Source organism: Natator depressus, chromosome 18, assembly GCF_965152275.1.
Source record: "Natator depressus isolate rNatDep1 chromosome 18, rNatDep2.hap1, whole genome shotgun sequence".
NCBI lineage: Eukaryota > Metazoa > Chordata > Testudines > Cheloniidae > Natator > Natator depressus.
This window is the reverse complement of record NC_134251.1, coordinates 1,391,303-1,406,039: the sequence shown is the minus strand read 5'-3', so window position 1 is coordinate 1,406,039 and position 14,737 is coordinate 1,391,303. Positions and strand designations below refer to the sequence as shown.

General features: G+C 42.3%; 1 protein-coding gene across 2 annotated transcripts in view; it reads left to right on the top strand.

The window, feature by feature from the left end:
* Positions 1–14,737, top strand: part of USP48 (ubiquitin specific peptidase 48) — a 54,299-nt gene that overhangs the window by 25,939 nt on the left and 13,623 nt on the right. For both annotated transcript variants that reach the window (XM_074975287.1, XM_074975286.1), the window contains exons 12-17: positions 429–629; positions 1,720–1,834; positions 2,180–2,310; positions 4,178–4,249; positions 12,722–12,846; positions 13,017–13,139. In XM_074975287.1, coding sequence (XP_074831388.1) covers positions 429–629; positions 1,720–1,834; positions 2,180–2,310; positions 4,178–4,249; positions 12,722–12,846; positions 13,017–13,139 — 767 coding nt within the window. The remainder of the gene's footprint in view (positions 1–428; positions 630–1,719; positions 1,835–2,179; positions 2,311–4,177; positions 4,250–12,721; positions 12,847–13,016; positions 13,140–14,737) is intronic.

Sequence of the window (14,737 nt, the reverse complement as noted above, 5' to 3'; positions counted from 1 at the left end):
TTCTCTACTAATTTAACAGTAGGAAGGTTTGGTTACACATTTTTCCTGTAATGTTCTGAAATAAAATAAGCTACTGTAGCCAAAAGGTGTTGCAGTTTGAAAATGTTCTCTGGCTTCACAAGCCAGTTTCCTATTTAAATTTAAAATGATTCTTGTCTCAGATGTAATTTCACATAGCTGCTGACTTCTAGAAGGGACACCATGGTATAAAACTGCATAATTAAGATCAGAATTGGCATGGAAACAGAATTACATGTTTGAAAATATTGTATAATGGGAATCTAACTTTTGGGGGGGAAAGATTCCCCCACAAACTTTTTAATTTTAAAAAAGTACTGTTGAACAGTAGAGTAATTTTAAAATGTCATCTCCTATATCATGTACTTGTGGAAATGTATAGGTTTGTTTATGTTCACTTTTTTTTCCAGGATGCCCTTATGAGTTTGTCTCTCTCGAATGGTTACAGAAATGGCTGGATGAATCTGCCCCTCCCAAACCCATAGATAACACTGCATGCTTGTGTTCACATGGCAAATTGCACCCTGATAAAATATCAATTATGAAGAGAATATCTGAGTATGTTGCTGACTACTTCTACAGGAGATATGGAGGGGGGCCAAGGCTAAATGGTAAGATTAAACCATAGTATCTGGATATAAAACACACTCACATGGCAAGCTTTTTTTTTAGGATTTAAATTTTTGTATGTTGAAATCTGTTTTGCATCCTTTGTCAATATAATGTAGCTTTATCTTTGGCCAAAATAGCTGTCCTGCTTGTATTTTTGTGGTTGGCTGCTTTTGAGAGAACTACTTCCTTATGGTCAAACAGATAATTAGGCTGACTAGGGAACATGAACGGTGGATATATTTCAGATCTTGATTCTGCTTTGTGCCTTGAAGTTTTGTGCAGTCGCTTAAACAAATACAATAAAAGGAAATGATATATTTAGGTAGAAACAACTTGAAACTTTAATATTTTAATGAAACTTTTAAAAATAAACTTTCTGTAAAATAGCAAAACTTGTATAAAGACCCTAAAATTGGGGAGTGGTGGAGCTCCTGGGCCCATTATTTCTACAGATGCAGTATAAACAGTGCCTCGTGTATTGTATCGTTTTCTGCTGATTGAGCCAGTATTTTGGAACCCTATTCTCAGAGCAATGAAGAAGTGAGGGTGTGCTAGCCTAGAACAGAAACTGTCTTCTTTCACCTGTAGATTTCCCCCAAGCAGCCCACTGCCTAGGAAGTATATTCATAGTGTGTATACGTTGCATGTTTACATACTGTGGCAGGTTTTTTTGTGAATGGCAAAACTGCTATTGCAAATTTCTGAACTGTCTTTTTCAAACGCACGGCTTACCTAGGTCTACACATACTGCTGTTCTCAAGCTTGTTGCAGTAAATATAAACTGTTAATATCAGAAATGCAGACTTATGAAACTGAGGTGATGAGAAATGTGGATGCTAAAGGAACAAATCCACCCTCATCAAAACCTTACTACACTTATATCTAAATTTGGTCCAGTTCAGCTGTTACCATGTATTTCCATCTAAATCATAGGTAGTAGAAAATGTCACTGTCAGTAACTACGTTAAGCCCACTTGACTGACGGCACCTTCAAATGGTGATGCCTGCACTTGCAAAAATCTTAGGTTTGTTTTGAAGTGTAGCAGTAGTATTCTTGTAACATGGTGTTGTCTTTTTTTGTTTCTCTAGTTAAAGCACTTTGCAAGGATTGTGTGGTAGAGAGGTGTCGAATACTACGACTGAAAAACCAATTAAACGAAGACTATAAAACTGTCACAAACTTGCTGAAAATTACAGTAAAGGGGTATGTGGTGCTGACACCTTCCAATGTTTGCATTGCACAAGTCTATTGTCAGTGATATTTAAATATTCTAAAATGAGATTTTAACAATTGTTTGCAGTGTTGTAGCTGTGTTGGTCCCAGGATATAAGAGAAACAAGGTGGGTGAGGTAATATCTTTTATTGGACCAACTCCTGTTGGTGAAAGAGACGAGCTTTTGAGCTTACAGATAAGCTTCAGGACATGAAGAGTTCTTTCATCAACAGGAATTGTTCCAACAAAGATTGTAACAGTTCTCATTCTGAGCCCAAAACTGTAAATCTGTTACGGTTTGTATTGTAAATGCTAGTCTTTTTTTTCCTATACAGTAATGATGGATTTTGGGTTGGAAAGTCATCCTTGCGGAGTTGGCGTCAGTTGGCTCTGGAACAGTTAAATGAACAAGATGAAGATGCAGACCAGAGTAATGGAAAAATGAATGGAGATGCACAAAACAAAGGTAGCTGTTTAAAACCAAGCAACCCCATTTCTCCCACTACCTGATAAATAGATCAGATGTCCCTATAGTGTTGATTAAGCATTCCAGCAGTTCTGTTTTAGTTGTAGGGATTGTTTCGAGCAGGTCTGAATGATATATACAGTAGAACCTCAGAGTTATGCATTGACCAGTCAACCACACATCCCATTGGGAACTGGAAGTACATAATCAGGCAGCAGTAGAGTTCTTCTCCCCCCCACCCAAGAAAAGCAAATACATTACTGTTCAACATAAACTACTGAAATAATAAAGGGATAGGAACATTTTTCTTCTGCATATTAAAGATCAAAGCTGTATTAAGTCAATGTTCAGTTGTAAACTTTTGAAAGGACAGCCATAACATTTTGTTCAGAGTTACGAACAGTCTCCATTTCCGAGGTGTTCGTAACTCTGCGGTTCTACCTATAGTACAAAGTAGCATATATTAGATCCATATTTGAGCAATTTCAAATACTTTTTTTTTTTCCGAAAGTTTTCAGCAGGTCAGACTCTGCCCTCACAACACCTACGTAATCCCACTAGGGGTATAAATAGTGTTTTAAAAAAGTAACCACTTAAACTATTAAAATTGTATCGGTTAAGCATTTAACTGTTAACGAGTTCACAACATAGGTGCAGGAACTAAGGGTGCGGGGGAGTGCTGCAGCACCCCCACGTTTTACACGGGGTCCCAGCTGCTGCCCAGACCCAGACGGGAGAGGGGCCAAGACTGGGGCAGGCACAGGGCTGGCAGGAAGGACCCCGGGCGTGGGCCCGGCACATTAGGCATGTAAACCCCGTTTTAAACGGGTTAGGCATTTATCGGTTAACTGGTTAACATTTTACATCCCTAATTCCCTGTTAAAACTGAAGGTAGAATCTGGTCCTGCAGTTGGAACTTAGGCCATGGGTGCTACAACAGCACAGCTGGGGCACCGTAACGTAGATGGTTCCTACAGCAATAGAAGGGTTTTTTCTGTGGCTGTAGGAAATCCAACTCCCTGAGCGATGATTGCTAAGTTTATGGAAGCATTCTTCGATCAGCCTAATTGTATCTACACTGGAGCTTAGGTTGGCATAGCTATGGCACATAAGGGTGTGAACCCCCCCGCCCCCTCCCCTTCCGAGTGCTGTAGCTGTGATGACTTGACTTTCAAGTGTAAAACAGGCTTCAGTTGTCAACTGTATTTCGGTGCAATCCATTTTATTTTCCCCTGCAGAGCTAATGGGAGTGACTAGTAAAAACTGTCCTTTGACAAAGTAAGCACATGTTACTTTTTATTACTTCAGGTATTGCCCACAGTGTTGTAGGCACTTTCCAAAACAGAAATAGGCACAATCCTATCTCCAAGTTACTCACATTGAAGCCTTCCAAGCAGAGTGGTTCTTGGCCTCATTTGAATGAGGCTATTGTGGTGCTGCACTGGGGACATCTGGTTTGGATCAGATTCCTCAAAGCAGAGAGCTGACTAATATTTTGCCTGTAAGATTTCTGTTCCCTCCACTGTGATCTGGTGGTAACTTTTCTATTAATTCTGATCTGAGCTATTTGGGAGTAGCAAAGAGCCCAGGTGTTCTAGCTATAATGAATGCTACCTTTGTAGTCTCATGTCGAAGATAGTCTTAAGAGTGCTCCATGAACTTCAGAGCACTCAAAATATATTGTAATGTATAATCCTGCCCTGGTACTGGAGAAATGGGCCAATAAACTTAAAGGTATATTGTTGAAGTTTCCCTAGTGTTAGAATTTTGCAGCAGTTTGAAAAGGAAGCAAATTGTTACAGTTCCTCCAAAGAATCAAACTCTACTACAGAGAGCATCTGTGCAATCTACTTTTTCTTTTGGTCAGATGAGTCAAATGAAGAAAAGAGGGAGGAGGAAGAGGAGTTAAATTTTAATGAAGACCTTGTTTGCCCACATGGTAAGTACGTATGTAGGGGACAGAACTGAACATGTCGTATTTGGATGACCCACCATTTACAGATGGATCTTCCATATTTCTTCTGCAAAAACCAAGATAAGCTGGGCTTAATTAAGTTTATTTCTGACTTACTTTGCTTTTCTTAAATGTTTATCATTTGATCCTGAGCTGTGATCGCATCAGATCTCACGAGCTAGTGTGATGTTGGGATAGATTTGATGGGAGACCTACAAAGAAAACCTAGATCAGTGACACACAATTAGATCTACCCGCAGGCTGATATGAAAATTTTATGACAAGAAGTGGGCCATTTGCACAGAAGACTAACAAAAAAAAAAAACTTCAGCTGCCAAGAAAGATCTTAATTGTAACAAGTATTAATGTTTTTGTCTTTTAACAAAGTTTATAAATCAACATTGTTACCTGTGTTTGTGGCAATGAAGGTGACATCAATGATCTCTGGCAAGCTTTGTGAGAAGTGGTTTGTAGGAGATAAGGGCAAGGCACATGCACTGGTGAAGATGCTGACCTGTAAGGTGATTGTGGTGGTGTTTTTTTTTTTATGATGTTCATGGTAGAAAACCCATATTTGCAGAGGCATGTTGAGCCAAACATTGTTTAAAGATAGATGGCTAGATTCTGGCTATTCTGAAACTGGTCAGTATATTGAGTCCACAAATCACAAAGTCCCATTTCTCTGAATTTTTCCTTGAAGGACATCTGAGCTCTGGAGCCTTATAGTTTCTAACTGAAAGGCACCTTCATCACCTGAATCAAGAGTGTTCTTTGTTTCAGCAGAGACAACAATTGGATCAGGAACAAATAAACGCAAATCCTTTTGGCATTTTAAAACTCTCAAATCGAATTTTAAAATTTTCAATGAGATTTTTTTTTTAGGAATTCTTGCATTGTTTTCATCGGTAGCAACAACATGCAATGTGGGAAAATGCAACGTCTTTCCTGTTAAGTCTGAAAGATTTCAAGATTCTTCTGAAAGGCACACTTTTTCAGAAAGATTCACAAGGCTGCTTGCATGGCCTTGGAGCTGCAAGTTGAGGGAATTCAAGTGACCAATAATATTGCACAGAAAAGCTACCTGTGACGGAGAGGGAACATCATCCCTAAATTCCATGAACTCATAAGCTTTGTTGGTCTTGTGGTTTGAAAGAAATTCTATTTTTGAATCGCACAAAACCTCTCTAACCCGCACCCTCTACTTAATGACGTTGTCTGGTTGTGCTGCAACAGGTCACTGTATTTGTCTGAAATGTCTTGTAAAAAGACATTTAAAAAGACGATGTTGCAAACTGGAAATTAAATGTGTGCAGTTCACCAGTCTCATCTCAATACCCATTGTTTGTTTTTTTCAAATCCCCAGACAACTTACTACACAGCACAGTCTGGTGAATGATGCAGTAAAGTGTATTTAATGAGGGGTGTATCATTGCCAAGCTACAGAGCAAAGACCTTCTCTTTCCCTGTCATGGAGGGACCTCCATCTGTAACAAGCAAGTTTACTTTCTGCAGATCTAAATCTTTTTTTCCCCCAAAAAAAGCTTTTTACTTTTTCAAAAATGATCTGCCAAGTAGTGTAGATTTCTAATGGTATTAAGCACAAAAATTCTTGCTTGAAAATTTCACCGTCATAAAATCTGACAGATTTGTCCACTTCAAGAGACTTTTAAATTGGAAAGCAGTGCTGACAAACAATTCTCATAAATTACCTCCAATCTTCGCACTGCTGTGGAATAAGGCAGGGGAACTTGCTTCACAAGGTCATCCTTATTTCTATCTCTGTCAAAAAACTATTCCACCATTTCCGGCATGCATTCCTTCACAAGCTCGGCATCCAGGAATGGCTTTTTCTTTTTAGCTAGTACCAGCATTATCCAAAAAAAAAAAGAGCTGTTGCTTTTCCTGTATAGTTGTTGATGTTGTGAGAATATTTGAAGTGTGATACAAAATCTTCATATTTTCAATTTTGTCACATCTTGCAACACTGCCAGGAGGACAGGCCACGTTGAAGTTACTGTGCTTTGATTCAAAGTGGTGCTTGAAGCTGATGACCGTACAGATGGAAACAGTGGTTTGGCATATTAAACGCAAAGGATTTTCATTTAAATGAGGTGACATAAGAAAATCTGCTGTCCAGTTTGGGTTAAAAGCTCAGTTTTCACTGTCGAGTTTTGATGGTTACTCCCCCTCGCATTCATTTTTGGCTCCATTTCCATCACTGATGGAAAAAAATGGGTGGCATCCTAGCTAAATCGTAGCTGTTGCGATCGCGAGAACTTACGATCCAGTGAGCAGTGCTTAGTTTGGCCCCGGCACCTCCGGGCTGCAGGCCAGCAGCCACCACTCCCCGGCTGCCCAGCTCTGAAGGTGGCGCTTCTGCTGGCGGTTGTGCTGTCTTCAGAGCTGGGCACCGAGCCGGAAGCTACCACTCTCTGGTCGCCCAGTCAGTGCTTCATTTGTAGAGGGGCTTGCTGGCACTGAGTCCCGACACCTCTTTCATTACAAATGAAGCACTGCCAGTAAGTTACTTACTAAGGAAGTCATAGGCAAATGATAGGCATCACATAGCTTTTTATTAATTTAATTATAAACATTTTTTTAAGGTGTGCTGGTGGGCCACAGAGGAAGCTTTGGTGGGCCACATTTGGTTTGATTGAGAATCACTGACCTAGATGTTGCAGAAAGTTATTAGTAATTCATTTGGTGTTGCTCTTCCCTCTGATCTTTTGGTGCTGAACTGCTGCCTCAATATGAAGTAGAGGGATTCTGTTCTGCGGGAGGGTGCTGTTCTTTGGATAAGACAAAAGTGCATGGTCTGTGGCCACTTAAATTCTGTGAAATCTGTGAACGTACTTTGAAGTTTTGGATGAAGTATACTCTGCAATCAGTCATAATTAAGGCTACGTTTTAGTCACAGGTATTTTTAGTAAAAGTAATGGACAGGTCACGGGCAGTAAACAAAAATTCACATGTCCATGACTTGTCCTATATACCCCTGACTAAATATTTTGGGTGGGGGGAAACGTGTCGCGGTGCTGGGTGGGGGCAGCAGCCCGGAAGCACTTGGGGGGGCTCCAGGAGGGGGAGGGTTTGGCGGGGCTGGCAGGCTCCCTGTCCGGCTCCGTGCCTCCCCAGAAGTAGCAAATCCTTCAGCTCCTAGGTGGAGACGCGGCCTGGCAGCTCTGCGCACTGCCTCCACTCCAGTTCCTGGCCAATGGGCTCTGTGGAGGCGGTGCCTACAGGCGGAGGCAGTGCACAGAGCTCCCTGGCCGCGTCTCCACCTAGGAGCTGAAGGATTGACAACTGTGGAAGTGCAGGATAAAAAATACTTTCTCTCAGTAAGTATTTTGGTGTCCTTGACATAAGGATTGTAATCAAACTGTGCTGGGTATTTTGAGATCTGTTCTCTATGTTATAAGCCTAACATGAGATGCTGTATAACATTAAGTGATGGCTAGTTAGTTGCATCCTCTACTATCCAAGTTTTCAAGTCTCCTTTTTTGTGCAGAATATTGGCACTTTTAATAGACTATAATTGCTCCATTTTGGAAGCATTATCCTAATGTAATCATAGCAGTTAGGCCTTCAGGTCTGTTTGGGACAATGAATGCATTATTGTCAGTTGATATGAATTAACAATGCAAGCTCCACCACTAAAACTAATAAGAGATGCATGCTTTTTGATTAATAAAGCTGTATTCTCAAATAGAATGTTTAAAATGTCCTTTTTAACCCTTTTTCATTGTTGTGCATTGTAATTGACAGTCCCACAAGGCTAATATAAAACTGCAGAGCAGAATGATGAAACACCATAAAAATAAGTATTTTGAAAATATTTCCCTAGAAAAATTGATCTGTGACTTTGGTCCACATAAAAAATAAATGACATTAAATATTGGGGCCATCAGAAGTTCAGGTTTCATTATCCTTAGCTAACTTCAGACTGTTCTTGTAAAATGCTCTCTTCACCTTATGCGTTCAAAATTTTCCATTGAATTAAGTGTATCAACTAATCTGTTTTCTCTGTAATAGATCCTTAATTTTGCAGAGAAGGAAACTACTTCCTTCATGGTGCTTTCTGTAAAGCCCAGTGCTTGATCTGTTAGGTCTGGCATGCATCCAAAAATATCATACAGGTTTTTCCCTTATGAATTCCCACTACCATCTTCTTACATGCATATGTCAGGAACCTTTTTCATCTCTAATTCCAGAGGATTGTCATAATTTCTCTCTCCGATAGTTTCCTGACCCTGTCGAATAATTTTTGTCTGATTACCAGGTTAGGCATGGTGTTCATGCTCCGAATCTACCTCTGAAGGAGAGAGAGAGAGATGATGAGAGGGGGACAGTGGTTACTCTTGAGGGCATTCATAGAATCATACAATATCAGGGTTGGAAGGGACCCCAGAAGGTCATCTAGTCCAACCCCCTGCTCGAAGCAGGACCAATTCCCAGTTAAATCATCCCAGCCAGGGCTTTGTCAAGCCTGACCTTAAAAACCTCTAAGGAAGGAGATTCTACCACCTCCCTAGGTAACGCATTCCAGTGTTTCACCACCCTCTTAGTGAAAAAGTTTTTCCTAATATCCAATCTAAACCTCCCCCATTGCAACTTGAGACCATTACTCCTCGTTCTGTCATCTGCTACCATTGAGAACAGTCTAGAGCCATCCTCTTTGGAACCCCCTTTCAGGTAGTTGAAAGCAGCTGTCATATCCCCGCTCATTCTTCTCTTCTGCAGACTAAACAATCCCAGCTCCCTCAGCCTCTCCTCATAAGTCATGTGCTCTAGACCCCTAATCATTTTTGTTGCCCTTCGCTGGACTCTCTCCAATTTATCCACATCCTTCTTGTAGTGTGGGGCCCAAAACTGGACACAGTACTCCACATGAGGCCTCACCAGTGTTGAATAGAGGGGAACGATCACGTCCCTCGATCTGCTCGCTATGCCCCTACTTATTCAGTGCCAAAAAAATTAATAATTCTGTGCACAGTATTTTAAAATTCTGCAAGTTTAATTTGTCAATAAATAAATGCAGAGGCTCCAGCATGGCAGTGGGGAGCACAGTCCACGGGCTGTACGAAGGTGGGAGATCACCATGCAGCCTCCCCACCCCTGGGACACGGACTCAGGGTCGGGTGCAGCCTCACCACTAACACAGCACAAGGCCTGGGCCTGCCCCAGATACACCCTGGGGTCCTGCGCCAGGCGCACCGGGTCTGGGGCAGGCAGGCTCAACCAGGCAGGATCCAAGTGTGGAAGGGCTCAGTGCGGGGGATCCAGGTGTGGGGTGAGAGGATTGTGTGTGGGACAATCTGGGTGTGCAGACAGCTCAGTGGGGGGGTCTAGGTATGGGGGGATCCGGATGGGGGGTTCCAGGTGCAATGGGACTCTGCAGGGGCTTCCGGATGAAAGTGTTTGGGGCTCAGTGGAGGGGTCTGGAGGAGTGGGGCTTGGTGGGGGGGGGGTCTGGATGCAGCTAGTTGGGGGTCAGTGGCATGGGGGTCTGGATGTGGAAGCTCAGGGAGGTGGGGCTCATCAGGGTGGGGGTTTGAGTGTAGGGAGCTCAGTGGGGGTGGTATGGGTGCGGGGGGCTCCAGATGCAGGGGTTGAGGTTCAGTGGGTGGGGTTCAGATATGAAGGGGAGTTCTGGGTGTACCGGTTGAGGCTTGGTAGGGGTGTGTGGACATGGGAGGTCCAGATGCATGGGGGTTGAGCGGATGGGAGAGCAGCTCCCTGTACAGTGCCTCCTGCCCCCTACAGTGAGGAGCGACGGGGGCAGGAAGCAAGGGAGGATGCTGAGTTTCCTGCAGCTGAGGGAGGTTTCTGGGGGTGGGTCTGAAACAGCCCCAGCCAGTCCTTGCAGGGGAAGAGGAATTCCCATCCTCTCCTGCCTCCAGCCCAGCTGGAACTAGCAGCTGATCCCGGCTCAGGGTAAGAGCCACTGGCTGGGGTGTCCCCAAACCTGCAGTGATTTACCTCTCAGCCGGCTGCTCCAGGTGCCTGAAACTCTGTATATTCACAGTTGGGGAGTGGTGCATGACTGCTGTTGCAGCTTCCCTGCCAGAAAGTCATTTTTCTGCGGGGAAGCAAAGAAATATTCAGGGGACATGAATTCTGTGCTTGCGCAGTGGTGCACAATTCTTCCAGGAGTAAATGGTCAGGGTCTTTGCCTTCCAGATGGTACAGCATTTGTACATTCTGATCAGATTTTCCACCTCTCACTATAGCTTCTTGATCTATTTTCATAAATCTTATGATGTCAGAGCAATTACTTGCACAATCTTATTTTCATGTCCCTGATGGTTTCTGGAAATCATCCCAGTCCTGCTTTCTCCATATGGTGAACCTAGGTTAATAATTGGTCAAATTTAGCAACTGTTTCATTAGTAAAATTTTTAAAATTTTAAAACAATCCAGTCTGACCTTCATTTATTGTAATAAATCCAGGAATGGAGTGTTGCTATTTTTTCTTTGGGAAATTGGCAGGAGTTCAGACTTTGTCAGAATGAGAGAAGATGACAGGTCAGTGGCTTTGAAGTCTTGTTCTAATACTAAAGACATAGAGCCAATGAGTTTCCCTGGTGTTTTTTTCTCTATCTTGTGGCTAACTTAAACCCATTTCATGCTGGGGTAGACTATAGAAAGAAAGAAAAAACTTTTTAAATAGTTCTTAGCTAGCTTTTACTCCGTCAAGTACAGCAACTTTTCAAGTTTTTTTTTTTTCTTCCCACTGTTGGTTAATACCCACTTTAAAAGTTGAGCATCATTCTTTCCCATGTCAGTGTTTGGTTGTTTGCTGTTTACCAATCACTACTTTACCCTCTGTACTGAAATTAATAATATTCTCGTTTGGTTGTGTATCAGCATTATTCTTACCACACCTTGTAGCTTGTGACGCAGCAGCAGCAGCAGTTAAATAGCGAGGGCTCAGTTGTGTTGTACCTCTCCCCTTTACAACTATAAATAAAGCAAAAATTATGGCTTGGTCAGTCTGTCAGCAATGAAGTAGCATAGTTTCTCATATATGAAATACTATGATTTCCCACCATGTTGAGTCAAACACATAAATTTGATGCCTGTATTGCAGCGCATTGACCTTTTTGGCATAGTTGTTACCAGGATAATTCATAAATGCTTTCTGTTAATTCGTTATCTTACTGATTGTCAGTTTTTTTGTTAGTTACCTGAAAAATAGTTCAAGATAAACGATAATATGTAAGTAATTGGCATAATTTTAAAATAATATTTGGTACACCTCACTTCATATTTTTTCTCACACACAATTAATTCCACCCAACTGGATGTAATAAGGCACTCTCTCCATCAAAAGATTTTGTGCAGTTCACTTTTTTTCAAGATGGGCATTATGGAAAATGGAATCTGCCATGTTTAATTATGGATCCTGACTGTGTTTGAGTGTCCTGTGGAGCTTCACATTCTAAGTGATTGCTACAGAAATGTGGCGTTTTAAATGCCATAACGCTTTCAGAAGGGTGGTGGGAGGATGTATGGGGAGAACATCTTGGACAGAATTTTCAGTGCCTGAAGTTAGGCACCTAAAGCCATATTTAGGCAAATAAATCATTGTAGCCTTATTTTTCCAGAGGTGTAGCACATGCACCTTCATTTTCAAGTCAATACAAATTGTGGGGTGCTCAGCAGCTTTGAAAATCAAACCACTTTTTTAGGTACCTAATTTTGAGGCACCCATGAGTGGGGAAAAGATTAGCCCTTGTGTGTTTGTATCCTCTATCCTGGTTCTGTTCTTGCCCTTAATTTCTCTTCCTGTTCCATGGATTTCTGTCTTTCCTTTCCTTTTGTTGCATTTGAATCTGTGGCTCAGGCCAGTGGTGCTGGAACATTTTTAATAGTGGAGGAGCTGAAAGCCAGCCCCCTTACCCTGTCCATGCTCCCCCTCCCAGAGCCGGGACCAGGAGCAGGGCCATGTCTCCAGGAGGCGGGGACCCAGATGGGGGGAAGGAGGCCTAGGCTGGGGTAAGGGAGCCGGGAGGCCCGCATAAAATCTGGGGGTGCTGCAGCACCCATAGTTCCCGTGCCTATTGCTCAGGCACATGGTTTTATAAATCCAAAGGGCAATCATGGTAGATTAAGATCTTTCTGTTTTTATATAGGAATGCTGTATTTAAGAATGTATTGGGTTAGCTTTTAAAATAATTAGCTATAATTCTTAAAACATACTGTTGCTGTGAGTAAGCACTAAAATCCTACCTCCAGGAGGAAACTTAATCATTGATGGGGTAGAAATAGAGGCTGAAGGTGACTCTTCTGTATAAATTCTTTTTTTATTCTAGTGCTGACACAGGTGTCAGATTATAAGGGTGTAAAATCTACTTCTGTATTCATACAAGTAATCTCTTAAATCTGTTTTAGTGCTGTGAAACTTTTGCTGAGTATGTGCAGAACAAAAATGATCTCTTGGATTTCTCCATGCAGGTGACCTATGCATATCAGAAAATGAAAGGAGGGTTGTTTCTAAAGAAGCCTGGAAAAAGCTCAAGCAATATTTTCCAAAGGCTCCAGAATTTCCAAATAGCAAAGAGTGTTGTTCCCAGTGCAAGGTATCTGAATATCTGATGACTTCATAAGACTTTTGACAGTTCATGTATGGTGGTAGCTTTAGCTTTCATGTTGGCTTAAAATGGGGAGGAAAAAAATCTGCTTTTACCTTTTTAATAGCACCTTTGAAAACAAACACAAGTGGTGAAAAGGATTCTCTCTTTTCACACAGATTCTGGAAAGAGAAGGAGAGGAAAACGAAGCCCTGCATAAGATGATGGCAAGTGAGCAGAAGACTGCTCTCCAGAACCTGTTCCAAGACAAATGCAGACCGTGTCTTGGTAGCTGGCCTCAGGTACAAAGACTAGGAAAAGTTGGTTGTCTACCAGATCTGGGAAAAGGCTATTAGTGTACTCTTGCACTTGACAACAGAATGTAAAATTCTGATCCATTAGAGGGAAATTTGTGTGTGTAATCCTTGAGCAAAACAGAGCATGCAAACATGGTGTAAAGCTTATTGAAAAAATGTTCCTTACCTGTAAGTGCTGACTTGGGTACTCTCTTTGAATCATAGAATCGTAGACTATCAGGGTTGGAAAGGACCTCAGGAGGTCATCTAGTCCAACCCCCTGCTCAAAGCAGGACCAATCTCCAACTAAATCATCCCAGCCAGGGCTTTGTCAAGCCAGACCTTAAAAAGTTCAAAGGAAGGAGATTCCACCACCTCCCTAGGTAACGCATTCCAGTGCTTCACCACCCTGCCAGTGAAAAAGTTTTTCCTAATATCCAACTTAAACCTCCCCCACTGCAACTTGAGACCATTGCTCCTTGTTCTGTCATCTGCTACCACAGAGAACAGTCTAGATCCATCCTCTTTGGAACCCCCTTTCAGGTAGTTGAAAGCAGCTATCAAATCCCCCCTCATTCTTCTCTTCTGCAGACTAAACAATCCCAGTTCCCTCAGCCTCTCCTCATAAGTCATGTGTTCCAGTCCCCTAATCCTTTTTGTTGCCCTCTGCTGAACGCTTTCCAGTTTTTCCACATCCTTCTTATAGTGTGGGGCCCAAAACTGGACACAGTACTCCAGATGAGGCCTCACCAATGTTGAATAGAGGGAAACGATCATGTCCCTCAATCTGCTGGCAATGCCCGTACTCATACAGCCCAAAATGCCATTGGCCTTCTTGGCAACAAGGGTACACTGTTGACTCATAGCCAGCTTCTCGTCCACTGTAACCCCTAGGTCCTTTTCCGCAGCACTGCTGCCTAGCCACTCGGTCCCTAGTCTGTAGCAGTGCATGGGATTCTTCCATCCTAAGTGCAGGACTCTGCACTTGTCCTTGTTGAACCTCATCTGATTTCTTTTGTCCCAATCCTCTAATTTATCTAGATCCCTCTGTATCCAGCGTATCTACCACTCCTCCCAGTTTAGTGTCATCTGCAAACTTGCTGAGGATAAAGAACTCCAGGGTGCTCTTTTGACTGGCATTTTGTAGAAGTGTGTATCTTTCATGAGAATGTCCTTTAAAATGAAAAAGAATAGCAAATATTAGTTGAAGTAAATTTCCTCAGGTACCGTCTGTTTCTCCTAGATATTGACTGTGCCCTCTTTCTGCAGTGTCTTGAGTACCTCACAAACTTGAATGTATATATTCTCGCAACCCCTGTGCAGGCTGAGCAAGGCCATTATCCCCATTGTATAGATGGGAAACTGAGTCTCCCTGTGCCTGCAAGATGTGTTCAGGGGTGTCTGGGGTAGAGCAGGGAACTGAACCTGGATCTCCGGAGTCCTAAATTGACACCCTAGCCATTGGAGCTGACCTTACTGCATGGAGGCTGATACTTGATCAGAGAGAAATTTAGTGGTTTTCCCCTTCCATCCAAATGTCACTCAAACATCAGTGAACCTCTCTTTCAGCCTAATCTTGAATCCCAGCTAGTTTCTTAATGTGT